At 42.2% G+C, this 23546-nt stretch overlaps 1 protein-coding gene across 6 annotated transcripts in view; it reads left to right on the top strand.

The window, feature by feature from the left end:
- The window catches only part of PTPRE (protein tyrosine phosphatase receptor type E), a 96754-nt gene that overhangs the window by 69303 nt on the left and 3905 nt on the right, over positions 1-23546 (top strand). For 5 of the 6 annotated variants that reach the window (XM_032695166.1, XM_032695163.1, XM_032695165.1 and 2 more), the window contains exons 3-19: positions 1940-2042; positions 2285-2358; positions 3738-3874; positions 8169-8259; positions 8451-8527; positions 8630-8666; positions 9769-9866; positions 10985-11104; positions 12039-12199; positions 15378-15513; positions 16029-16178; positions 17979-18072; positions 18492-18568; positions 19802-19936; positions 20706-20831; positions 21739-21899; positions 22778-22913. In XM_032695166.1, coding sequence (XP_032551057.1) covers positions 1940-2042; positions 2285-2358; positions 3738-3874; positions 8169-8259; positions 8451-8527; positions 8630-8666; positions 9769-9866; positions 10985-11104; positions 12039-12199; positions 15378-15513; positions 16029-16178; positions 17979-18072; positions 18492-18568; positions 19802-19936; positions 20706-20831; positions 21739-21899; positions 22778-22913 — 1913 coding nt within the window. Of the gene's footprint in view, positions 1-1939; positions 2043-2164; positions 2205-2284; positions 2359-3737; positions 3875-8168; positions 8260-8450; positions 8528-8629; positions 8667-9768; positions 9867-10984; positions 11105-12038; positions 12200-15377; positions 15514-16028; positions 16179-17978; positions 18073-18491; positions 18569-19801; positions 19937-20705; positions 20832-21738; positions 21900-22777; positions 22914-23546 lie in introns of those variants that run through there. The other variant, XM_032695168.1, reaches the window with a different exon arrangement.

Here is a 23546-nt window from a genome sequence, read left to right on the forward strand (position 1 = left end):
AGGGAATTGCCTCAGTCGTGGCAGGGGTTCTCTGTCCTCAGCTAAAGAAATGGAGGCAGTAATTTGACAGGAGGTTGAATGTCTCTTGTGCTGGGTTGGATTGAGGCTTTCAGTGTTTGCTGGGAATCAGTTTTCCAAAGACACCCCAGAAATGTGGTGTGAGGTACATCAGCTCTCTGAAAGGACCAGATGGGTGATTTTTTTGTGTTGTGTAATGGACTGAGGGAAATTTTAAATCCCTCATGATGCAAACTTGTTGTTTTTCCTCGCTCATGTCATGAGTCTTGATATGGAGCCAAAGAGAACTAACACAAACCCCCTAAATCCTGGAGGGTTCCAGGATGCTGAGTCTGAAATTTCTAAGCTCCAGAAGTGTCTCCATTTTGTATGGGGGGGACACAAAAGTATGTATTTTTTTGTTTGTTTCTCTGCCAGCCCTTGGTTTCCATGCAGAGTTGCTCAACACCCCACAGAAAGTGTTCATCTGTCTCTGGTGATTCATGTTCATCCAGACACTCCTTCCAATAGTGATTTTCTGAAACCCTGCCAAGTCATGGTTTCTGATTACAATTTTGTCATGCCTGTCACTTTTTGTCTTTATACACCACTTAAATGTCAGGTTTTGTGCATTTTATTGCCTTTCCTTTCTTTGTATTATTGTCTTGACTTAAGATATCTTCTTTCCTTGGATGTCCCTAGTTCACCTGTGCCTCTAAAGGAATTTTTTTCATGCATGGTTTTGCAGGAGTGAATTCCAGACAGTTGGAATTTCCTTTCTAAAATTTTGCAGGTGTTGTACACTCCTAAATATTTTATAGAATCACAGAATGGTTTGGGTTGGAAGGGACCTTAAAGATGATCTCATCCACCCCCTGCCGTGGGCAGGGACACCTTCCACTAGCCCAAGTTGCTCCAAGCCCTGTCCAAGCTGGCCTTGGACACTTCCAGGGATGGGGCAGCCACAGCTTCTCTGGGCAACCTGTGCCAGGCCCTCACCACCCTCACAGGGAACAATTTCCTCCTGATATTCCACATAATCCTGCCTTCAGGCAGCTTTTAAACACTGTAGAAATGGTAAAAAAACTCATTTAGAAGTGTGTAAATGCAGTTTAGAAGGGAAATAATACACCACACCGGCAGCAACCAAAGTTGCCTTAATTTTGGAATCGTTGGAATCATGGTTGTAGGGTTGTGTTTTGCTTCCTGAAGGTTGAGGCTGAAAGTTTTGCTTCCTTAAATAAAACATGATGGGTTTTTCATGATTTTAATGTGTTATATATTGAATTATTCAGTAGAATTAAAAGGTTACAGAAGCATAATGAAAGTGAGAGAGTCACATACATAAAACACTGTTAACAGAAGGGTGAGACTCAGAGTTTATACTAGATATAGCAAAGATATATTTTTTAATCTCCATTCTGAGTATTTGTTGAACATGTCATTATTCCTACTTGTTTTTATATATAAGTGAATAAAATCTGTATGAAAGGTGGCATTCTTGGGTGATTTGTCTCTAGCTGAGAAACAGTTGATGCACATAAGGGCATCAAATCTTTAATAGGCTTCAAATTTGGCTTAAAACCTTATACCTGTTCAACTTTCTCTGAGAACACGTAAATTCTTTGCTTAACTAATCATTAAAAAAATATATATCCTTGATTTTTCTCAGCAGGAGGTGGTTCAGTTCTTAAAAAAGAGAAAAAGGGGGGAAAAAAGAGGAAATGTAAAAGAAAAATTGAACTTTCAAACTGAGCTTGAAAAGTTAAAAGGGAGGGAGAAGAGAAATTGTAAAAAAAAAAAAAAAATTGAACTTTCACTTTGAGCTTTGCCTATAATTTTGATTATTGTGTAGAACCACAGATTTTTGATGCTCCAGGCACAATTTCTGTACCAGCTGAGGAAGCCTGTGTCAGTATTTCGTGTTGCGTTCCATCCACAGACTCCACCGAAGAGAACAACTTGCACAAGGACCTGCTCACTTCTCTGCTGATTCTGGGCCTGGTTGTCATCATCTTCCTGGTGCTGGTTGGGTATTTTTTCAGGTAGGTGTGTGTGGGGCCGTGCAGGCAGCAGTAGCTCAGCCCTGTCTCGATGTGACCTCACGAGGAAGCGAGAGGCGCGCGGGGAGAGGCAGAACCTGCAGCGCAGACCACGGGCTGCGACACGGGGAAGATGAACAGAAAGAGTTTCTCTAGAATTACGTGGTTGGTGAAATAATGGTGTGAGGAGAACTCTGGTTGCCTACCAGCGGCGTTGCTCAGATGACCTGGTGTCTGTGTTTCAGGTTCAGGAGACACAGGAAAGCTGTTGTGACCTCCGGGGACAAAAAGATGCCGAACGGGATCTTGGAAGAACAAGGTATGGAGGGATTTGCTTTCAGTTTGTTTGTGTGCACACCCCCTCCTTCTCTAGTTCAGAATTATTTACTTATGTCTCCTTATATTTATAGTATAAGTTACAGGATTGTTGCTAAAGTGAAAATAGTTTGAAAAAATAGAATCCCAGAATGGTTTGGTTTGGAAGTGACCTTAAAGATCATCTCATTCCACCCTCCTGCCATGGGCAGGGGCACCTTCCACTAGACCAGGTTACTCCAAGCCCTATCCAACCTGGCCTTGGAGTAGAGATCCATATTTAAATATGTCTATATATAATCTTAACTTTCAGTTTTTGGTTTTAAATAATGTTCACTTCAAGTTGTGATGCAGCAAATGTTTCTTTGTAAATGTTTTTTGGGCTCTTTATAGATGTTTTAGCAGGATGCCAGCTGAGGTCCAGGTTTCTGACACTGATATTTGTATTTAGAGAAAGAATTGCAGAATTACTTCTTCAAATGGGGAAAAAAGGGGTCTTAACTCTTTGTGAAATTACTGGCTGGTTCCTGAGTGTGAAGATAAATCAACAGGGTGAAATAGGGCAGTTTTTTAAGCTAATGGCACTAAAATAAAACACTCTGAGAGTTAAAAATGTTTTCCTCTGGCTTTTTAATTGTTCTGGGTTTGTTTCTGTGCCTGGGGAGCCCCCTGGGTACGTCACTCTGTGGGGCTCAGCTCAAACCCAGCAAACACAGAGGGGCTGGACAAGTTATTTTAGCCATAACCAAGAGAAAAATGATAAATTTCATGATAAAGATAATCAATCTGTGTTTTGTGGAAGTTCCACTGGGCTATGTGTGACCTAACAAGTGGGTTAAACAGGGTGGCAGTCAGAGGGAAAGTCAAACCTCTAAATACACCCCTCAGCTTCCTGCTCTGCTGGGGCTTGAAATCAAGAGCAACAGCTACACCAGTCTTGGTGCAGAGTTTCTGGTGGCTGCCAAGTTAAAGATAGGTTTGGGTTTTTTTTATTATTTTTATTTCCCCTTCGCAAGTGAAATAATCTCACAGCATCTCTTTGGTGATAGATGCCAAAAGCTGTCCCTGCAGTCCCTGCTCTCTGTCAGCAGAATGAACTTTCTCCTTTTCTAAATAAAACTTGGTCACATTTTAATCCAGTGTAAATACAGAAATCATTCATTTCACCAGGTTCTTCTTGATACGATTAAGTTCTCAAAGCAACTTCTTGGCTTTTGATTTGTTTTTTTTATTTCCTTTAAATCAACTTTATCACCGGCTGAAGTCTCACGTGAGAAGTTTGGTTTGGCATCTTCCAGCGTAAAGATGAATTAGTACTTGGAAATATCTTGGTCTCTGTTGCTCTGGACGTGCCTTTAACATGCACTTCCCTTGTCCTGACAGAACAGCAACGGGTCATGTTGCTCAGCAGGTCTCCCTCAGGCCCGAAGAAGTATTTTCCTATTCCGGTGGAAAATCTAGAGGAGGAAATACGGATACGCTCGGCAGACGAAGGGAAGCTCTTCCGGGAGGAGTTTAATGTAAGTTCTCACACATTGGTTAGGCAGATTGATGGCCAAAAGCTGTGAGGGGGAACCAAAATATCTGCAAATATTAGTATTTTTTCTAAGTGTTTGGTGGTGGTGTCTCAGAGCCTCAGCACTCAGAGTGTGTGGTACTGTTCACAGGGGCCCTGCCATGTGTGGTGACACTTTATCTGGGCAGAATCTGGAATTTAACTGCTTTGTAATGCTAAATTGGTATTGTATGAACTATTTGACACTTGTGGTAACGTTTAAAGAATGTGTTTAGTGTTTGCCTGAAAGCTGGAGGAGAGGAACATTGAACATGAACCTCTAGCACTGATTTTCTTGATGGTGGTGGAGGGTTTTTTGGGTGAGTCTGAGTGTTTCACCTCTATGGGGAAGTACTTAGAGGAGAACACAGAGTGTGTGGCCTTTAATATCACCCTGGTGAGGGTTGACTTTTTTTTTTCCCCCCTGCTAATTTGACTTTTTGCTCTTTGTTATCATCCCATCTCTTCCTTATTTGCAGCTCCTGTGCCCTAACGCACAGTTTCTATGAAGGAGCTCAAATTTTAGGGTTTCCCTTTGAACTGTTGCCTTGGTCTGTATTTTCTACCCACAACCTGAGCTGCAGCCACATGTGGTCATGCAGATGAGTTGTACCTCAAGTCTGTGGTGACCTGGGCCACTTCCTATGGAGAAATAACAATGGGACGAGTCTGCATTTGGGGCCTTTTCCATACTTTCCATTATTTCTTTTTGCTATTCCTTTTCATTTTCCTCCACAGCAGAAGCAAGTTGTTCAGAGCAGTAGCTTAAATGTCAAGCAGGGATTTGTGAAAGCACATGTTGATTAGACAGGCTGTTGAGTTACCTCCTTAATTGGGAGCATATTTATATCTGCAATTTGTTTGATGATATCTTTAAAACACATAATTTTCCCTTATCAGAGAGGGAGCATTGTGGAGATATTTATCAAAGCTGACAAAATGAATGCGAAAACTATCTTGACAAGGTGTGTGCTGGTGGATTTTGACTCTCCTGATTAATTTGCTCTGCAGTTCAGAGTGAAACAAACCATCAATTTTAATTTTTAAGCGCTGTTTTGCTTGGATCATTTTCTGCCCCGTGCTGTGAGTTTGTGAGATTCTGTCTGCACACAAAAAAACTGGGGTCTGCTGCTCGTAAAGGGTTGGTGGTACATGAAGTTTTCTTGATGCTTGATGTGTTGTTTTTTTTCTCCCTGCTGGAGTGGATGTATGAGCTGTTTGCTCAAGCCTGAGAGGGGAAGGAAGGTGGAAAGACAGTTGGATATCAGAGTGATTGATGTTTTAGAGTGAAGCAGGAAAACTGACACACAGAGGTTTGCTCTGCAGCACTGGAAGGAAAGAGGCTGATAAATCAAGACCCTTCAGCAGAGACATGTGTGTGATGACCCCTCCTGCAGAGCATCCCCCAGCACACAGCACTCACATGCCCCTGGACTCAGCTCCATCCTCCCACTTGCTGAGGTCACACCTGGATCTGCCCCATGAGGCCACAGCTGCCAAATCCTGCAGGTTTTCCAGAGTCTTCCTCTTTGCACAATCCTTTTGGTGGGAGCTGCTGAGCTGTGGTGGAGCCTGACTGGCCCAGGTTGCCCAGAGAAGCTGTGGCTTCCCCATTCCTGGAAGTGTCCAAGGCCAAGTTGGATGGGGCTTGGAGCAACCTGGGCTAGTGGAAGGTGTCCCTGCCCATGGCAGGGGGGTGGGACTGCATGGTTTTTAAGGTTCCTTCCAACCCAAACCATTCTGTAATTCTGTGATCCTGTGCTGAGGATACACCAGGCATCTCTGCCCACGGTGGTTTTTGCTTCATATGGCCTGATCCAACACATCAATGGCTCAGGCATTTCTGGGGATGCAGATACAGTGTGAGTTTGAAGCATATTGGCAAGTCCTGTGAGCCAGCAGTGGTCAGGGATGTGCACCAGCCAAAAAAGTTTGGTCCCAAGTGATTTTTTTTTTTTTCTGTAAGAGTAAAGTAAGTGCTGATAGATGAAGACATGCAGGAGGCAGAAAGGATTTTTGAGGACAGTTCTCTTAGATTTATGTACCTAATGGTGTTCTTGAGTACCTTTGAATTTGTCCTTAAAGCCTAAATTACCCTTAAGAGGTGCATTGCAGTCCTTGTACACCAACCAAAATAGCAGAGGCTCCTGCTACTCTCAGTTGCTTCCTTTTTTGTTATGTGATTCCTTTGTGCGTGTTGGGCACTGGGAAGAGCGTGTTCTGTCTTCACAGGAACGAAAGGAAACAATTTAAATAAAACCCCATTCCTTTCTGTAAGGCCCCTTACCTATGTTTATCATCCCTAATGAAACATGAGCTGGATGTTGGAAGTTTGGCATGAGTGGCTTATTGCCTTGATTTTCTGAGATAAATTACTGGAAAGCTTCCTGTAAGAATTTGCTGTTGAAATTTTAATTTTGGCTTGATTAAGAGATCACTGTGGCTCATTCAGTGGAAAATAAAGGAGAAGATTATTCTGGATTGAGCCTCTCAGAAGCTTCAGTGAGATTTTCGGGTTCCTGGGAAGTGGGGGCAGATCACAGTTTGGTGCAGCAGATGACCCAGTGCCACCAGGACTCAGTTCCTCGTGACTGGGGGGGTGATGGAGAGGACATGGTGAGGTGCAGCCTCGATGAATCACATCCTGCACAAAGGGTGGGAGCTGGAACTGGGCCGTGCCCTGAAACTGGGGTTCACCACCCACCCTGGAGCTTCCTATGGAGATGGCAGGGCCTTGCAGGGGTCAGGAGCAGGGGATGGAGAGATAATTTTGCCCAAGATAATTACTTCTCATCCATTTTTCACATGAAGATGCAGAACTTCTGTGACTGTTTGTTGGGAATTTGTTGCCCGACTTTATTTGAAGAAATCATGTTTAAAGAGAGAATTATTTCATAGAATCAGTGGCTTGGGTTAGAAGGGATCTTAAAGATCATCCAGTTCCAAACTCTTCCGTGGGCAGGGACACCTTCCACTACTTGTTTTCATACAAAACTCAAGTTTCTGTGGTTTATAAATCATAAATGTATTTTAATCAACAAAATAGGCTAATTATATACCACAGTCTTCATTCAAACAAGGAATTAAACAGTTTGCTTAAAAACATCTTTTTTTCTCAAGCCTTTTTTAACCTTTTCTTTTCTTTCTTTCATATTCACAGGTTTAAGTGACATAAAAAAAAAAACCAACAACCCAAACCCACAAATGCACATTGCTGTTTCCTCTGTGGTGGAGAAGTCCTCCCCACACCCCCTCTTATCCTATGTCACCCTGGCAACACCATTGCTGTTTTCAAGGGGGAATTCCAAGCCCTGCCCTCTGCCAGCCAAGCAGGGATGGTTTGAGCTGTACCATCACTCACCACTTTTTCCCCTCGCCCTGTGTGACTCAGGTTGGGTGGTGGGAGGTGGAAGAGTGGGAGAAGGTGGTTGTGCATTCCCAAACCGCTGGGATTTTACCTTGGTGGGATCCACATGCTGACACTGAGGTTTTAGGAGTTCAGTAGAAGGATCTTAATGAAATTCAGTTCTAGTTTGGTCCATTTTCAGTGGTGGCATCTCAGCAGCTTCTGCTGTGGTGATGAAGCTCCACCTTGGGCATTTCCTTGTTTTCATCTTCACCCTCTACCTCCCTTTTTTTTTTTCTTTAGTTTGATTGCTCTCCTAGACTGTTTTTGTTGTGGGGTTTTTTTAAGCCTGACTAAATTTATCTGCACTCTTAGATCTTGCTGATGACTTGCAGAATTCATCTCTTGCTCCTGCAGCATAAAAAAAAAAAAAATCACAATTTATTTTTTCTTCTCCCTTTCTGCCAGAGTTGGGCCTTCACCTGTGGCCCTGAGCAAGATGTTTGATATTTAATGTTCTTAGCAGTGAATATTAACAATCAAGCTCTATTTCTGTTGTTGAACCAACTGTTGTTGTGGGTCGTGGTGCTGTGAGTCACTGTGGACAGATGGCAGCTTCAGGCAGCAGCTCAGAGTTGAACAATTTTCTAAAGAACTGTGATCTCTGGTGGAAAAAAATTTGCTTATTTTTCCAAAACTTCTGAGCTCATTTTCTGTAGCGAAATACACAGATAGGGTGTATTTTCCTGTTATAGAGTAATTAAAGTTATTGGGGGAAAAAAAGTTGAAATATGTTTAATTCTGTTGGATGCAAGGAAAGGTGTGAAAACGCAGATTTTCCCTACCCTGTGTGCGGTCAAGAATTAGTTGTTTTCTAACACACTGACTTCTGTATCTTTTTGGGTTTTTTCAGTCATTAACATCTGGATATGTGCAGGGAACATTTGAAATGGCAAACAAGGAAGAAAACAGGGAGAAGAACAGATATCCCAACATCCTGCCATGTAAGACATTCCCTTTTCTTTTAAATGAGACAATTAATTTGACACTGAGCGGGCTGGTTGTAGTGGGTTTTGCTGAAAATATTCAAGTAATAGCAATTTTGCTGGTCACAAATGCTCTGTGCTTATCCAGGCCTCCTGCTTGCAAAGAAATAACATATTTCAGAGTGATTAACCTGCTTTTTTTCTTTCAGATGATCATTCCAGAGTGATTTTGACCCAAATTGATGGAGTCCCAGCTTCAGACTACATTAATGCATCATATATAGATGTAAGCTGACATTTGCCACTGCAAACTTTGTGACCTAAATAAGTATTTCTCTGCTTAACGCGTGTTGCCATTCCATTTTTTAACTGATATTTATTTCCACAGGGTTATAAAGAAAAGAATAAATTCATAGCAGCACAAGGTAACTTATTCTCATTTCTCTGTTCTGTACATTTTAGAGCTGAAGTTTCATTTTAGACGTGTTTTAAAGGTTATTTTCAGCTGCAAGAAGTGGTCAAATATGAGGTTGGATTTAGAGGTCACAGTTGAAGTTCAGCTGAAGTGTGTGTGAGGTGACCCAGTGCCTTTAGACCTGCAGATACTGCTCTGAGCAGAGGCTCATCTTCTCCTCCCCACCCCAAAATTGATGTCTCCTGACAATACATTCTGTCTAAGCAATCCTGCCACAGAAATCAGCATTTCCATAGGAATTCTTGTGCTGTATTTAATCATAAATGTGGGTAGCTTTGTCACACTCACAATTCCAGACACAAAGCAAGAGCTGCCTCAGCCTCACAGAATACTCCTGCACAATGAGCAGCTCCCAGACAGGGGGCTGTTGTGGTCACAGGTAATGTGGACCTTGCCATGGGGAAAGTTGCAAGTAGAAATCCTAAATGTTGCTCCTGCCATTGTCTACTTAAAAGATTAAGTAATATTTAAGACTGAATACTTGGAGCCCCTTCCAGTGCCTAAAGGGGCTCCAGGAGAGCTGGAGAGGGACTTTGGACAAGGGCCTGGAGAGACAGGACAAGGGGGAATGGCTTCCCACTGCCACAGGGCAGGGTTAGATGGGATACTGGGAAGGAATTGTTGGGTGTGAGTGTGATGAGGCCCTGGCACAGGTTGCCCAGAGAAGCTGTGGCTGCCCCATCCCTGAAACTGTCCAAGGCCAGGTTGGATGGGGCTTGGAGCAACCTGGTCTAGTGGGAGGTGTCCCTGCCCATGGCAGGGGGTGGAACTGGATGAGCTTTAAGGTCCCTTCCAAACCATTCTGTGATTCTATGAATAATATTTCAAGGGAGGAGAGATCTGCTAGAAATATAGACTTGGGGGCATATGATTGTGTGAAATAAAATATGGGAGTTTTTAAGGAATATGTGGTATGTTGAAAACCTGTGCAGGGTGTAGCAAACACAGGTCTGGGTAGGCACCCAGGATGGGGGCATTGTGAATTAAATAAGTATTTCTCTGATCTGCTGGTCTCCATAGCCCTCCTGAGCATTGCTGTGTTCTGTCTGCAGGGCCTAAGCAAGAAACAGTCAATGACTTCTGGAGGATGATATGGGAGCAGAAGTCAGCCATTATCGTCATGTTAACCAACCTGAAAGAAAGAAAAGAGGTAAAGAGCTTTCAGTTTGCTCTGGGATGTCCCTGTGTGCTCCAGAATAAGTTGGGGCTGCTCAGGCTCTGGCCAGTTGCATTTCTGACCACTTCCTTCTCTGGTCCCTGCCAGGACAGCTGAGTTTCTGCTCTAAAAATGTAATTTTCATTTCTAAAATACAAACTTCTATCAGTTGTTCTCAAGGAAGAAGTTCTGATGGCTCATTGTGTCCTGCATAGCCCAGAGCCAAAGGAAGATTTGTGTGGTTTTATCCCAGCCTAAGGCTGCATTTGTGGGTGGGTCTGGTTGGGAATGAAGATAAAAACCCTGTGCATTTTCAAAATTCTTTCTGGCACATCCACAAAACAACTAAATATTAAAACTGCTTCATTGTGAGAGTGATCCTGTTCCTTCCTGTCCCCCATTCCTCCTCTGTCACGTGGATGGGCATTCCTTGTTTGCCTCTTCTCAATTCTACTTTTGCTTTATTTTCCTGCACTTTTACTGCTGCTTGATGAAGCTCAGACAGCAAAGGCAACTCATAAGGGCCCATTCCCAGTGTAAGCAGCCAGAACTGTTAGTTCTGGATGTTCCTCATGACTCCAAATGACTGCCCAGAGAAACTGTGGCTGCCCCATCCCTGGAAGTGTCCAAGGCCAGGTTGGATGGGACTTGGAGCAACCTGGGCTAGTGGAAGGTGTCTCTGCCCAGAGTAGGGGGTGGAATGAGGTGATCTTTAAGGTCCCTTCCAACCCAAAGCAGCCTGTGCTTCAGTGATTCTATGAAATAAGGTCTGCTCTGCATTTCTCACTGGCTGCACCTAAAGATTGAAAATGGAGTCAAAACATCACAGTTCCTGCATTTGGACACCCCCTCACAAAGCAGCCAAACTGAAACAAAAGCTGTGTAGGTCTGACTAGGTTAAAAAACAACTTCAAAGCTGTTCTCACCTTCTCTGCAGAAATTTAATCAGTAGCACCAGCAAGGTGTTAAAGCTGCCTTGTGCCAGATGAGAAACCCCGATATCCGTATTTATACACCGTGTTCTCAGATAACTCCTTTTTTTTTTTTTTTTAAGCGTGACCAGCAGTGAAAGCAAACTCAGCATTATAAAACTCACTGTGGTTTTCATGCAGGAAAAATGTTACCAGTATTGGCCTGACCAGGGGTGCTGGACTTATGGAAACATCCGTGTGTCCGTGGAGGATTGTATAGTGCTGGTGGACTACACCATCCGCAAGTTCTGCGTGCAGTCGGTGAGGAGCAGCCCTGCTCTGGGGGCTTCTTTTTAATCTTTGGAGAAAACTGGTACAATTTCAAATATTTGCTGCCAAGACATTCAGGAAATGGATTAAATAAATTTGCAAGTGGAGGAAGACGTGGTGTCTCTCCGGAGCGGGGTCTGCCTGCGTAACATCCGCACGATTTGTGGATTCAAAGAGGTTCTGCTGGATTTCTGTCACTGAAGGCCATAAAAGTCATGCCTTGTGACTGCCAGGAGTGTGCACAGGAGCAGGGACTTGACTTCTTTTTTGGGGGGACGAATTGCACAGATAAATAAGTGAGCAAATTCGGGTATTTGGGGGGTAGGTGTTAGTTGGCGAATGTCAACCAGCATTGCAGCTTGATTTTTGTTGTATCTGTGATCTCTAGCACAAGTTAAAGCTTTAGATCCCAACAGAGGTGGTGGGGATGGCTCTGCTCTTGTCCACAGTGTGTGGCCTCACTAGGGATCAGTGTAGGCAGCAGTTGGGTATCGAAGGTGAAGCACTTCTTTCATTTTTCCTACTTGATCTGTCCAAAGCTGGCATTTGGCATCTCACAGCCGTGCACGTCCCAAATATTTAGACTGAACTTTGTGAGTTTTGGCTGAGGCTGCTAAAGAAAGTGTTATGAGGATTTTATGGATGAAAAAGAACTTCACATTAGATCCATTATTAACATAAATTGTGATTCTTACTCTTTGAAGTCCTATCCTGGGATTATTCCAGTTTTCACTGCAAAGATGTATTAATAATATGTGGTAATTTCACTTAGTGGTTTTTTTTTTTTACATATACTGTAAGCTTCTAATCCTCAAATCAGGCTTGAAGTGTTGTGGGAATTAAAATCATAAATAACCAGGGCAGTTTGTGTCTAAATCTTTGCATGAAAAATGAGTTGTCCAACGGTGTCTGTGTGTTCTTGCAGCTTCACGATGGTTGTAAAGCTCCAAGGCTTGTCACACAGCTTCACTTCACCAGCTGGCCAGATTTTGGGGTGCCTTTCACACCTATTGGGATGCTGAAATTCCTGAAAAAAGTCAAAGCATTGAATCCTGCCCATGCTGGACCAATTGTGGTTCACTGTAGGTATGTATGTGCTCCTCAAGGCATTCTGATAGCTTGGTCTGGAGTTATGTATATGTATATGTTAGGTATAGATATATTTATTTGCATATTTATATTATTTACTTACATATTTATATTAAAGGCTAATAATATGCTGAGCTTTTTGAGAGAAAAGGGTATAAACAACTTCAAAAGATCTGTCTTTGCTGTCACTTCCATGCTCAAACAGAAGTTGTTGTTTTGTTGTTTGTGAGGTTTTTAAATCCATGAGTGATATCCATTGTTTGGTACAAGTATGTTCCTTGTCAGAAGAACAGACTCATAATACAAATTTGTGACCTTTGCCACTGAATGCTCCTCTGGGAATTCATCCCCCACTTGTCCCACAGTAGAATTACAGTTTCCTATGTAAGTTAGCCATTGAATACCTAAAAAGTTTGGAATAAAGGCTTCATTCAAGAGACTTAAATGTTGCAATTTTAAGAATGTGCTACATATGAATACAGAACATATTCCCACTCGTGGGTCACACACACAGATCCTGCTGTCAAAGGCTTGTGCTAAACTATTGAAATCTTGTCTTAATGAAACCAAACCCAAACTCCAAATCAGTTTTAAGACAATAATTGCAATCTCTATAGCAACTGTAAGCTCACAAATGAGCAAGAAGTATCTTTTCAGGAGCAATTATTGTAATGAGTTTAGAATGAAAAGAAAAGAAGAGCAGCTTTGTCTTTCACGGTCTTGTTTTTAAGGAAAAAAGGTTGTAGATTCATCTATTTGTCTTTTTTTTTTTTTTTTTCCTTGCTCATGTCAGACATCTAGAAATACACCCTTGAAAGAGAGTGTTCATCCTGACCAAACCAGTGTTGATGTTTGGTTTACATCCAGTTCTTGCCTTGCTGGGATTCACCTTCTCTCCCAGGTGTCATAAATAAGAGGCTTGAAGAAAATCATTCAGTGGAAAAATCAGATTTTAGTCGTCCCACACTCTTTCCTTTGAGAAACTCACTGCATTTTTATAGCCCTTTGCTATGTGTGGAGATGCATTTTGGGCTTGAGCTTTGTTTGTCACCGGCAGGAAATGCTGTACTTGGCTTAATGAGCAGGAGTAGAGACAAAATAAAGGCAAATATAAAATATCTTAATTAAAATCTGCAGAAATTTAAATATAATGGGCCAAGAGAGCACAGTGTGACCTGTGTCAGCGCTGGGGCCTCAGCCTATGTCAGAAATAAAGGAGGAGAGAGGTGACACTTAATTTCCTTTGGAGCTCAGGATGTGACACCGTTGAATTGTTGGAAAAAGGAAAGGGAAGCCCATCAGGAGTGAGTAACCATCCATTTTTAGTGAGCTTTTAGAAAAATATTACCCAGCCACTGTGACAAAACCAGCTCCATCAAAATCTCGTGGAACTTAATAAAGCACTAATTTGGCATTTGCAAGGAAAGACGTCAAAACAAGGGCAGGGGGTGGCAGGATTTTCTGACAATTTTTTTATTCCATAAGTTTTTAGAAATAATTTTTTTTCCGTGAGCAGATGAGGATTAGCTGAGTAAGGGATACCCTGGAGGAGGTTAAGGATGGATAAAATCAGGGAAATTCTGAGACAAATGTCAAGGTTGGTGAAATTCCCAGCTTTAGGAGGGATATGCAAAGATGGAATTCAGAGCTGGTCTGAAAGAAGGGAACAAGGGGATGGAGCAAGGATGTGTAAGAAGAGATTGTGGCTGTAAAGGGAAGGGAAGTGATGGAGCTGAGTGTGGGGCTGAGGAGGTGAGAGCTCCCAGAAATGAGCAGTGAAGGAAAAATGTGAACCGGACATGGGTGACCCATGCTCAGAGTGGCTCCCAGGATGTTTTAGGAAGAGGGAAAAGTCTATAAACTGGGAGTCAAAGAGTAGGACATGAGGGGGGCTTGTCCTTGGTGTCAGAGGTCAAACATGAATGGAAGGAAGCAGCAGGGGTGGAGCCTTGGCCACTGTGGGGTGATCCATGGCCAGTGGCTGGAGGGACCAAGTGGGACCAGAGGGTGGGAGCACTGGATTGAGATGGGCAGGAGTGAGCACAATCTGCCAAATGGATGATTAAATCCAAAGGGGTTTGGAGGCAGAAAATTTTGGTGAAAATTTGGTGAAGCTCCGTGGTGAAGCTCCATAGATCCACTGGTGTCCATCATCCCTCCAGCCCTCTGGAAGGATGGGGGGCCCCTCTGGGGCTTGGGGGCTTTGATTTCACGTGGTGTTTACTATTAAAAGTGTGTGTGACGGGAGAACTAAGTTGTATTATGAATACAGTATTTTTTTTCCTGGTGGTATTTAAAACCTAATGTTTCCTTGCTGAAAACTTCTCTGTGTCTTTGAGCTGGGGATGAGGGGAGACGTTTTTATCCTGTTCCTGGAGGTGTTTGTGGCCATTCCAGCAAAATAAACCAACTAAAGGTCAAAGGAGAGTTATTAATGCCTAGCACAGGATGCCATGCCCTTTTCCTCTGGAAGGAAGAGCTGAAAGTTGCCGGAGTTGTGTGATTTCTAATGATCGTACTCCCTCTCGTGGCTGTGAAGGATATAAAACCCAAAAAGTGTTTTGGGATGGCAGTGTTGGGGAATTTGGAACTAAAAATTAGGGGGGAAAAAAAAATCAAATTTTCACCCCAGACTGAATTATTATAGATGGTCAATCAGATTTTTTTTCCAAAGGTGTTTTTAAATATAACTCTGATGTTGTTAAGCCTGCCTTAACGCTGGGAAGAGGGGAGTTTTTGTGGTAAAAAAATTCACCTTTTTTTTTTTTTTTTTTTTAATTTTCGTTTTGTTACTGTCATTGTTGAAACGAAAAATGGAGAGGTTTAGATTGAGTATTAAGAAAAATTTCTTCATGGAAAGGGTTGTCCAGCTCTGGCACAGCTGCCCAGAGCAGTGGTGGAGTCCCCATCCCTGGAGGGATTTAAAAGCCGTGTAGATGTGGCACTTGGGGACATGGGTTAGTGGTGGCCTTGGCAGTGCTGGGGGAATGGTTGGACTCGATGGTTTTAGAGGGCTTTTCCAACCCTAAACATTCCATGATTCTATGAAATTTCACATTTCCCAGTGACTATTTCAGTCTGGTCTAAGCTCGAGTTCTGCCTGTAGAACTTAGTGCTGTAGCAATTCCAGCAGGTGGGTGATTCCAGAGGTTTCTGTGTGCTCTGTCCCCCCCAGCGCTGGCGTGGGACGCACGGGCACCTTCATAGTCATCGACGCCATCATCGACATGATGCACGCGGAGCACAAGGTGGATGTGTTCGAGTTCGTGTCCAGGATCCGCAACCAGCGGCCACAGATGGTCCAGACTGACGTGAGTGGGCTTTAAGTACAGCTTTTCGTGGTCAGAGAAGAAGATGCTTCTGTATTTCCACTCCAGAATGTCCTGTGCTGTTGCATGCCTGGTTAAGACCAGGTTGGACGGGACTTGGAGCAAACTGGTCTAGTGGAAGGTGTGTCCCTGCCTATGGCAGGGGTGGAACTGGGTAATCTTTAAGTTCCCTTCCAACCCAAACCATTCCAGGATTCTGTGAGCTTGTTTAGATTGGGAAGAAATGCTTCTCTGTGAGGGTGGTGAGGTCCTGGCACAGGTTGCCCAGAGAAGCTGTGGCTGCCCCATCCCTGGAGGTGTCCAAGGTTGGAGCAACCTGGGCTAGTGGAAGGTGTCCCTGTCCATGGCAGGGGTTGGAACTGGATGAACTTTTAAGGTCCCTTCCAACCCAAACCATTCCACGGTTTTATGATTTTTAAATGAGACAGGTAGGGCCCAGAATTCCTAGTTTCATCCCTGCTTTGCTGTATCCTCACCTGCCTCTCTGTCCCTCCCAGATGCAATACTCCTTCATTTATCAAGCCTTACTCGAGTACTACCTCTATGGGGACACAGAGCTCGACGTGTCATCCCTAGAAAAACACCTCCAGACATCCCACAATGCAGCCCCAAACCTGGTCAAATTGGGGCTGGAGGAAGAATTCAAAGTAAGTATGGAAGTCCTTTGCCATAGGATTCTAAGATTTAAACCAAAAAGATTCAAGTGTCACCTTAAAGGTCCATAAAAGGGAACAAGTTGTTCTTTTGGGGTTGCTGTGAATGGTCCTGTGGAGTGGATGAATGGGGCCCTTGCTGAACATCCTGTTCTGGGAATGCTCATTCAGAGCTGTGTTGTTGTACAGGCCTCTTCCTATTTGTTTTTTGTTTGTTTGGAAAGGAAAAGTGGAGTGATTCTCTAGGTCTGGTCTGGAGGCCAGATCAGATAATGCTGGAAGAGGAAACTGGATTACGTGTGTCTAATTTGCATCTCAGTGGGATTGTTAACTCAGAGGTGGCTGACAGGGAGAATTGCAGGGAATTTTGCTGAATGTCCAGACTCTCAGGAAGGTAAATTTAAAAAAAAAAAAAGGCATTTATATTTAGTGGAGAACTCCAAATGCAGCAAACAACCACACTGGCTGTGTCTTATCATTGTTAAAATAGATTTTAGTGTCCTGAGGGAATAATTAGAACTTTTTTATGACTTTGGCCATCCTAAAATATTTATTCTCCATAAAGGTCTAAAGTATTAAATGACATCTGGGTGTTAACTGGAGTTATCTCTTTCCTTTAAAGGATTAATTTAACCAGTAATTGGAAACTGGGAAGAGGAAATGATGTAAAAATAAGTCTGGTGATAGAGCAACAAGTTGAAAAATCAACAGTATTGGTCTTTCTAGGGAAGAAAGCAAAGCATTTTCCTTTTTTTTTTTTTTCTTTTTCAAAATTTCCAAGTTTTTGCTGGGAAGAGTGCAAGCAGAGAACAACATTTAGTTCTACCATTTATTGTGAAAAGCACTGGGATGGCCCAGGAGCACTGAGCCCACCTGCACCATTCAAGAGCAGAGTCATTTGTAACCAGTGTGAAAGTCCTGACATAAAATCTATTGAACACAGAATTCCAGAGTAGCTGAAAAGGGATTTTTTGGAGGGTAAAGGTTTCTTTTTAATACTTTGTTGCCAATACTTGAGATTCTTCTGGACTTGAGATCTGCTCCTGAAATACAGTGCCTGTCAAATACACGCTGAAAAATCTGCTTGCAGCTTGAAAAATAAATTAGTTTTAATTTAAATTGAATTTCTGTTGGATATTTGCTGAAATGCAGGTGTGTAACTAATCACTTTTTGGTGAGTCCCAGCCCAGCAGAGGCAGTTTGTTGTTGTGTTTTCTTGCACGGTCTTACGGGTGTGTAATATATATATTACTATTATTATTTATGTGTACTATAAAATAATCACTAGGGCAAGAGCAGTGTTTGTCTTCTCTGTCCTGGGAATGCTGTCAGCATAAACTGAATAAATAATAAGGAACATTGGTCCATTCATTAGCAAAAGCTTGACTAAATTGTATATTAGGGAGAAATGTTTCCCTGTGAGGGTGGTGAGGCCCTGGCACAGGTTACCCAGAGAAGCTGTGGCTGCCCCATCCCTGGAAGTGTCCAAGGCCAGGTTGGATGGGGCTTGGAGCAACCTGGGCTAGTGGAAGGTGTCCCTGCCCATGGCAGGGGTTGGAACCAGAAGAACTTTAATGTCCTTCCAACCTAAACCATTCCATGATTTTATGACTATTATCCTTTTTAATTTTTATGGACAGGACAATGAAGTGGCTTTTGTGAAAAGTCAGTGTCCCTTTGTGTCACTGTTTTATACCCAGTAAAGACACTTTAAAGCCTTCTGAGTGCAGATATGGTGAGTGGGACCCACTTCTATTCCAAGGAGTTTTCATCCTGGTTTGCATTTTATTCCAGAAGTTAACAAACGTTCGGATCATGAAAGAGAACATGAGAACTGGGAATCTTCCAGCAAATATGAAGAAAGCAAGAGTCATCCAGATCATCCCGTGTAAGAGGCCAACTTTTATATACAGAAACAAGTGCTGTAAATACCTGGTTATTCCAAGGCTGTTGTGACTACACACTGTGTCTATATGTTGGCAACACATCAGAGCACAGCTCTCCTTATAAAATATATCCTTATATATCCTTATACAAAGTGAAATACTCTTATAAAGCACCTGCAAACAATTTAATGAATTGATTTTTACTTCATTGATGTAAAATCTGTTACAATCGGGTGTTTTGGATTAAATAATTCAGCAGTTCCATCTTTTAAACCAACCTATTTTATGTGGGATTCTTTGCATATTCTTTGAAATTCCAAAATACTTGAAAAATTAAAATTTCAGAGGAAAGATTTTGGGGTTTTGTTCTTTCACGTGCAGTTGGCAAAAGTAAGACTAGACCTGTCTTTTTTTTTCCCAGATGATTTTAACAGAGTGATTCTGTCAATGAAAAGAGGACAAGAATATACAGACTACATCAATGCTTCCTTCATAGATGTATGTATAAACCATTTCTGTGTATTTAAATTTTAAATCTGATATTTTTCTGTTACTGATAAGTCTTTTTAGAGACACAACTGACTTGGCTTATGAAGAACACGAGCTTTTTTGGTTGGGTTTGGCTTATGGGAGTTTCCAAGCCCATTCTTCATCTGGTGTTTTCAATTTCAGTTTAAATGATTTGTGATTTAAACATTCTCCTTGTTGTTAGATTTATAAATTAAAGCTTTTATTAAATTCTGACAAACAGGCAATGAAACAAATTAGCTACACAACTGACATCCAGCTGTTCCATTATGTGCTTCAGGTTAACAGGTGTAAATATTTGCTCTTCTGAGAAACAGAAAAGTCTGTATTTAGCACAGGGAAAGGCTGTCACAGTGTTTGGGAGCCAGGGTTTACCTGGGCAGGCCTGGATTAATTCCAAGCTTTCTTCCCAGCTGCCTGTTGGAACCTGGGCAACCCAGGATTGTGTCTTGGTTTTATTTCAATATGGGAATTAGTCATTAAGCAGTAAAACCCCATTATCAGCTGAGGATTGTAATAAGGAATATATAAAATATATAAAATAAGGAAGGGCTGGATGTGGCACTCAGTGCCGTGGTCTAGTCAACATAGTGGTGTTGAGTCATAGGTTGGACTCGATGATCTGAGGTCTTGTCCAACCTGTTTGATTCTGTGACTTTGTGAAATGAAACTGTATCTTAAAATTGAGTTAAAAGTTAATTCTATAGAAAAGCCTGACAGCTACTGTTGTTATAATGTCATTGTGAAACCTTTTCAGTTCCCTCTTCTTGCAGAATTTCATCCCTTCAGCCATGACTGTAAAAATTCACCTCGGGATTGTGAATTTAGGGGCATTTTTAGAATCACAGATCATTTAGGTTGTAAAAGTCCTCTGAGGTCATCAGATCCAACCATTCCCCAGCACTGCCAAGGCCACCACTAACTCATGTCCCCAAGTGCCACATTCACATGGCTTTTAAATCCCTCCAGGGTGGGGACTCCACCCCTGCCCTGGGCAGTGACAGTCCTTTCTTGTGGGGAAATTTTCCCACATCTCCAATCTAAACCTCCCCTGGCACAACTGGAGGCTGTTTCCTCTCATCCTGTCCCTTGTTCCCTGGGAGAAGCCCCCATTTAAGTGGTGATCTCCCTCTGCCCATCAGCTCTGTCCCTCTTCCCTTGTCCCCTCCCATCCCAACTCGTGCTCTCGGTCTCTCCCCGCAGGGCTATCGCCAGAAGGATTATTTCATTGCCACCCAGGGCCCTCTTCCACACACAGTGGAGGATTTCTGGAGGATGGTGTGGGAGTGGAAGTGCCACACCATCGTGATGCTCACAGAGGTCCAGGAGAGGGAGCAGGTACGTGTCCCGTGTCCCACAGCTCCACAGCAAAGCTCTTCCTGTTCTCACCTGCAAAACGTGACCATTAATGTCAGATAAAATATTTGTTGCCTACAAATTCCAGCAATACAACAAGGCTTTTTTTTTTCCTTTCCTTTCCTAAAATGAGCACTTGCTTCACTATTTGGTGTGGGCCAGCGTTGCTGCTTTTGCTTGAATTTTTAGAAAACCCACCAAAACTACCAAATATTACAGTTTTTAAAAGCTTCGAGTTCACATTAAAGGATACCTGACATGAAATAGTGGTTTGGGATTTGGGAAGAAGCTGGACAAAGTTTTTGTATAAACTTTCCTCCCAGCTGGGGCAATATAAGCTCCAGTGGCTCATTCTGAGCCTCTCCTTGTACATCAGTAATTAATGAAGAGATTCCTGCCTATCTCCGTGTGCTGCAGGTTGGAGATTCCAGGTTCAACACTGCATCCAGGGTGTTCTGGTGCTGAGAAATCCTTTTGCTTGGTGATTTTGTGAGGTTTTTAACAACATTGCATTGCTTTCAGGAGTTACATATGTTTTAAAGCAACATTTGCCATCTGTGCCTTCTGAGCCCTTTTCATCTTAATAGTTTATGTTACAGAAACATTTTATTACTTACTAATAGTTATTAGTGCTTGCAATACAAACTGTTTAGAGCAGTGCTGGATGTCACCTCCTATGTCAGAGATTCGTGACAATGTAGAGAACTGGGAAAAAATTCAAGGAATGTTTACAGTCCTCTGGATTTTGCAGGAAAAATGTTGCCAGTACTGGCCATCGGAGGGCTCTGTGACTCACGGAGAGATCACCGTGGAAATCAAGAATGACAGCCTGTTAGATGCCATCAGTGTGAGGGACTTCCTGGTCACATACAGTCAGGTAATCCTTTTAAAATTCCAGGAGGTTGTTTTTTCCATTTCAAGGTATTTACAAATATGATTTTGTATCTTAAATTTGGGGATTTTTATCTAAACCCAAATGTGACTAATCTGACATTAAGAGGAAGCTTAAATGAAACATTTTTGGTTGAAGCAAAACCAAAAATTCCAGTCAGTAAAGCAGGTGGTCGATCAAAATGGCATGTGAGTTTAGGGAGGGGTTTAATTGTTTTGTTGTGGCTGTTATTCCCAGATTTTCTACTGTCTCCCACATAGGTGTAAAGGAAAATTTGATTCAAGATTTTTCATAGAATCACAGACTGGTTTGGGTTGGAAGGGACCTTAAAACTCATCCCGTGGGCAGGGACACCTTCCACTATCCCAGGTTGCTCCAAGCCCCATCCAACCTGGCCTTGGACACTTCCAGGGATGGGGCAGCCACAGCTTCTCTGGGAAACCTGTGTGTGCTTTTAGTGTGCTTTTAATCAAGACAAGGCCAATAACTGTGAAATTTCAAAGTGTTGTGCAAAGCTGAGTCCATGATTTGGGTTGTTTCAGCAGCACTTTGGATTTGGCCTGTACAGAAGGAAAGTTTTCAACTGTTCCTACTCAGGATGAACAATCTCTCAGTTGAAACAGCTCTGCAAATCCAAAGGAAAATTTTAGAGGGTACTTATGAGCAGAGTGGTTGGGGGATTTAAAAACAGCCCTGTCAGGTCTGCACAACCAGGATAGAGCCATGGAACATTAAGGTTGGAAATAAGATCATCAAGTCCATCGAGGTTCATGATGTATTATGGATCAGGTTGCAAGTACTGTAACAGTGCAGAATTTATACTATAGATGTTCAAGGAGGGTGTTTATTTTGAGGTAAAAAATGGCTAAATGTGGGGTTTTCCTGCCCACAGGGTAACCAGGAGAAGCAGAGCAGGCTCGTCCGGCAGTTCCACTTCCATGGGTGGCCAGAAATCGGGATTCCTGCGGAAGGGAAGGGGATGATCGACCTCATTGCAGCCGTGCAAAAGCAGCAGCAGCAAACAGGGAATCACCCCATCACTGTGCACTGCAGGTGAGTCCCCTCTGGGCTTCAGTAACTCAGGGTTTGGACTTGAACTTGGGTTTGTTAAACTCTGAGATTGTGTTCAAATGTTCTGTGCAGGGGAAAATGCTGCTGGATTTTACAAACTGTCGGGAGAATAAAATATATCCCTAATCTAAGATCAAGGAAAATGTGCCCCTATCCTTGAGAGCAGAGAGAAAATATTTTAATAATAATTATTGATGATAATAATAATAATTAATGCTGATTGGAAGCTTGATTATTACTTGGGACATGATAACGTGTTTGTCCTATGTCAGATTTTCACTGTTTGTTTTTCTGGGTTTTCTTAATTTTCTACTTTTATTGCACCTTTTTTTTACCTTTCTTTTTGAATGGTATAACTTGTGCTTTTCATCTGGTTTTTTTTCAAATTATATTTTTCAGAGTGTGGGGGTTTTATCAGTCTTAAAATTTGTCTTTGCTCTTTCCGTAGTACATCTGCTGATTTAAAAACAAAAAATAGCAGTAAAAGTGGTATAATGCCATTTCCTCATTCAGAAATCATGAAGATTTCTGGAAACTTTTCCCTATTGAATAAACATTGAAAAGTTTTTTTGAGACCTTTATTTTTTAATATATATATATATATGGCAGGGGATGGAATGAGATGGGCTTTAAGGTTCCTTCCAGCCCAAACTGTTTGATGAGTCATTAAAATCATTACAGTTGGATTTTCCATCAAATTGCTTTGCACTAATGATAACAGTAGCAATAATAATAATTCTTGTCCATACAGGAATATAAATCCCAACCTAAGAGGTGTATTTGGCTATTCTATGTTCCTGTTATTCCTCTTTTACCATTTTTATCCCAGTTTATGCCATGCAAACATGTTTTCCTTGCAGTGCTGGTGCAGGGAGAACAGGGACCTTCATAGCACTGAGCAACATCCTGGAAAGAGTGAAGGCTGAAGGGCTGCTGGATGTGTTTCAAGCTGTGAAGAGCTTAAGACTGCAAAGGCCACACATGGTGCAAACACTGGTAGGATGTTTAACAACCCAGATATCTGTTTGTAAATATTCTTAGGGGAGGAGAACAAAGGGGGTTTTCTTGCAGGTTGCCATAAATTATGCATGATGGCTGCATGTGTACAAGGTATTATCAGAAATCTGGGCTTTTATATGGTTTTTTTATAGCAATTCTAGAAACACAACTTGGCTAAATGTTCTGTGTCTTTTAGGAACTTAAGGCAGTTAAACCAAAATCTTTAGTGTTACAGATGACAAAATATACAGTGAAATAAATGTCTTTTAAGCTATTTATCACTTGTTCTTTCTTTCCTTAATGTGAATGGTCATAAATTGGCTCAAAGTTGGTCACTGGAAGACAGAAACATGGAATCATAGAATGGTTTGGGTTGGAAGGGACCTTTAGAATTATCCAGTTTCACCTCCTTGCCATAGGCAGGGATACCTTCCACTAGACCAAGTTGCTCCAAGCCCTGTCCAACCTGGCCTTAAACACTCCAGGGATGGGAAGTCCCATCCCTGGAAATGTCTCTGACTTGTTTAAAATCTTTTTTAAGTCTTCCTTAAAGTCATCTGCAACTAATATGTGAAGCCTAGCCCAGATACTTTTCCCTATTGAATAAACATTAAAAGGTTTTTTTGAGAC

Source organism: Chiroxiphia lanceolata, chromosome 8 (assembly GCF_009829145.1).
Source record: "Chiroxiphia lanceolata isolate bChiLan1 chromosome 8, bChiLan1.pri, whole genome shotgun sequence".
Classification (NCBI taxonomy): Eukaryota; Metazoa; Chordata; class Aves; order Passeriformes; family Pipridae; genus Chiroxiphia; species Chiroxiphia lanceolata.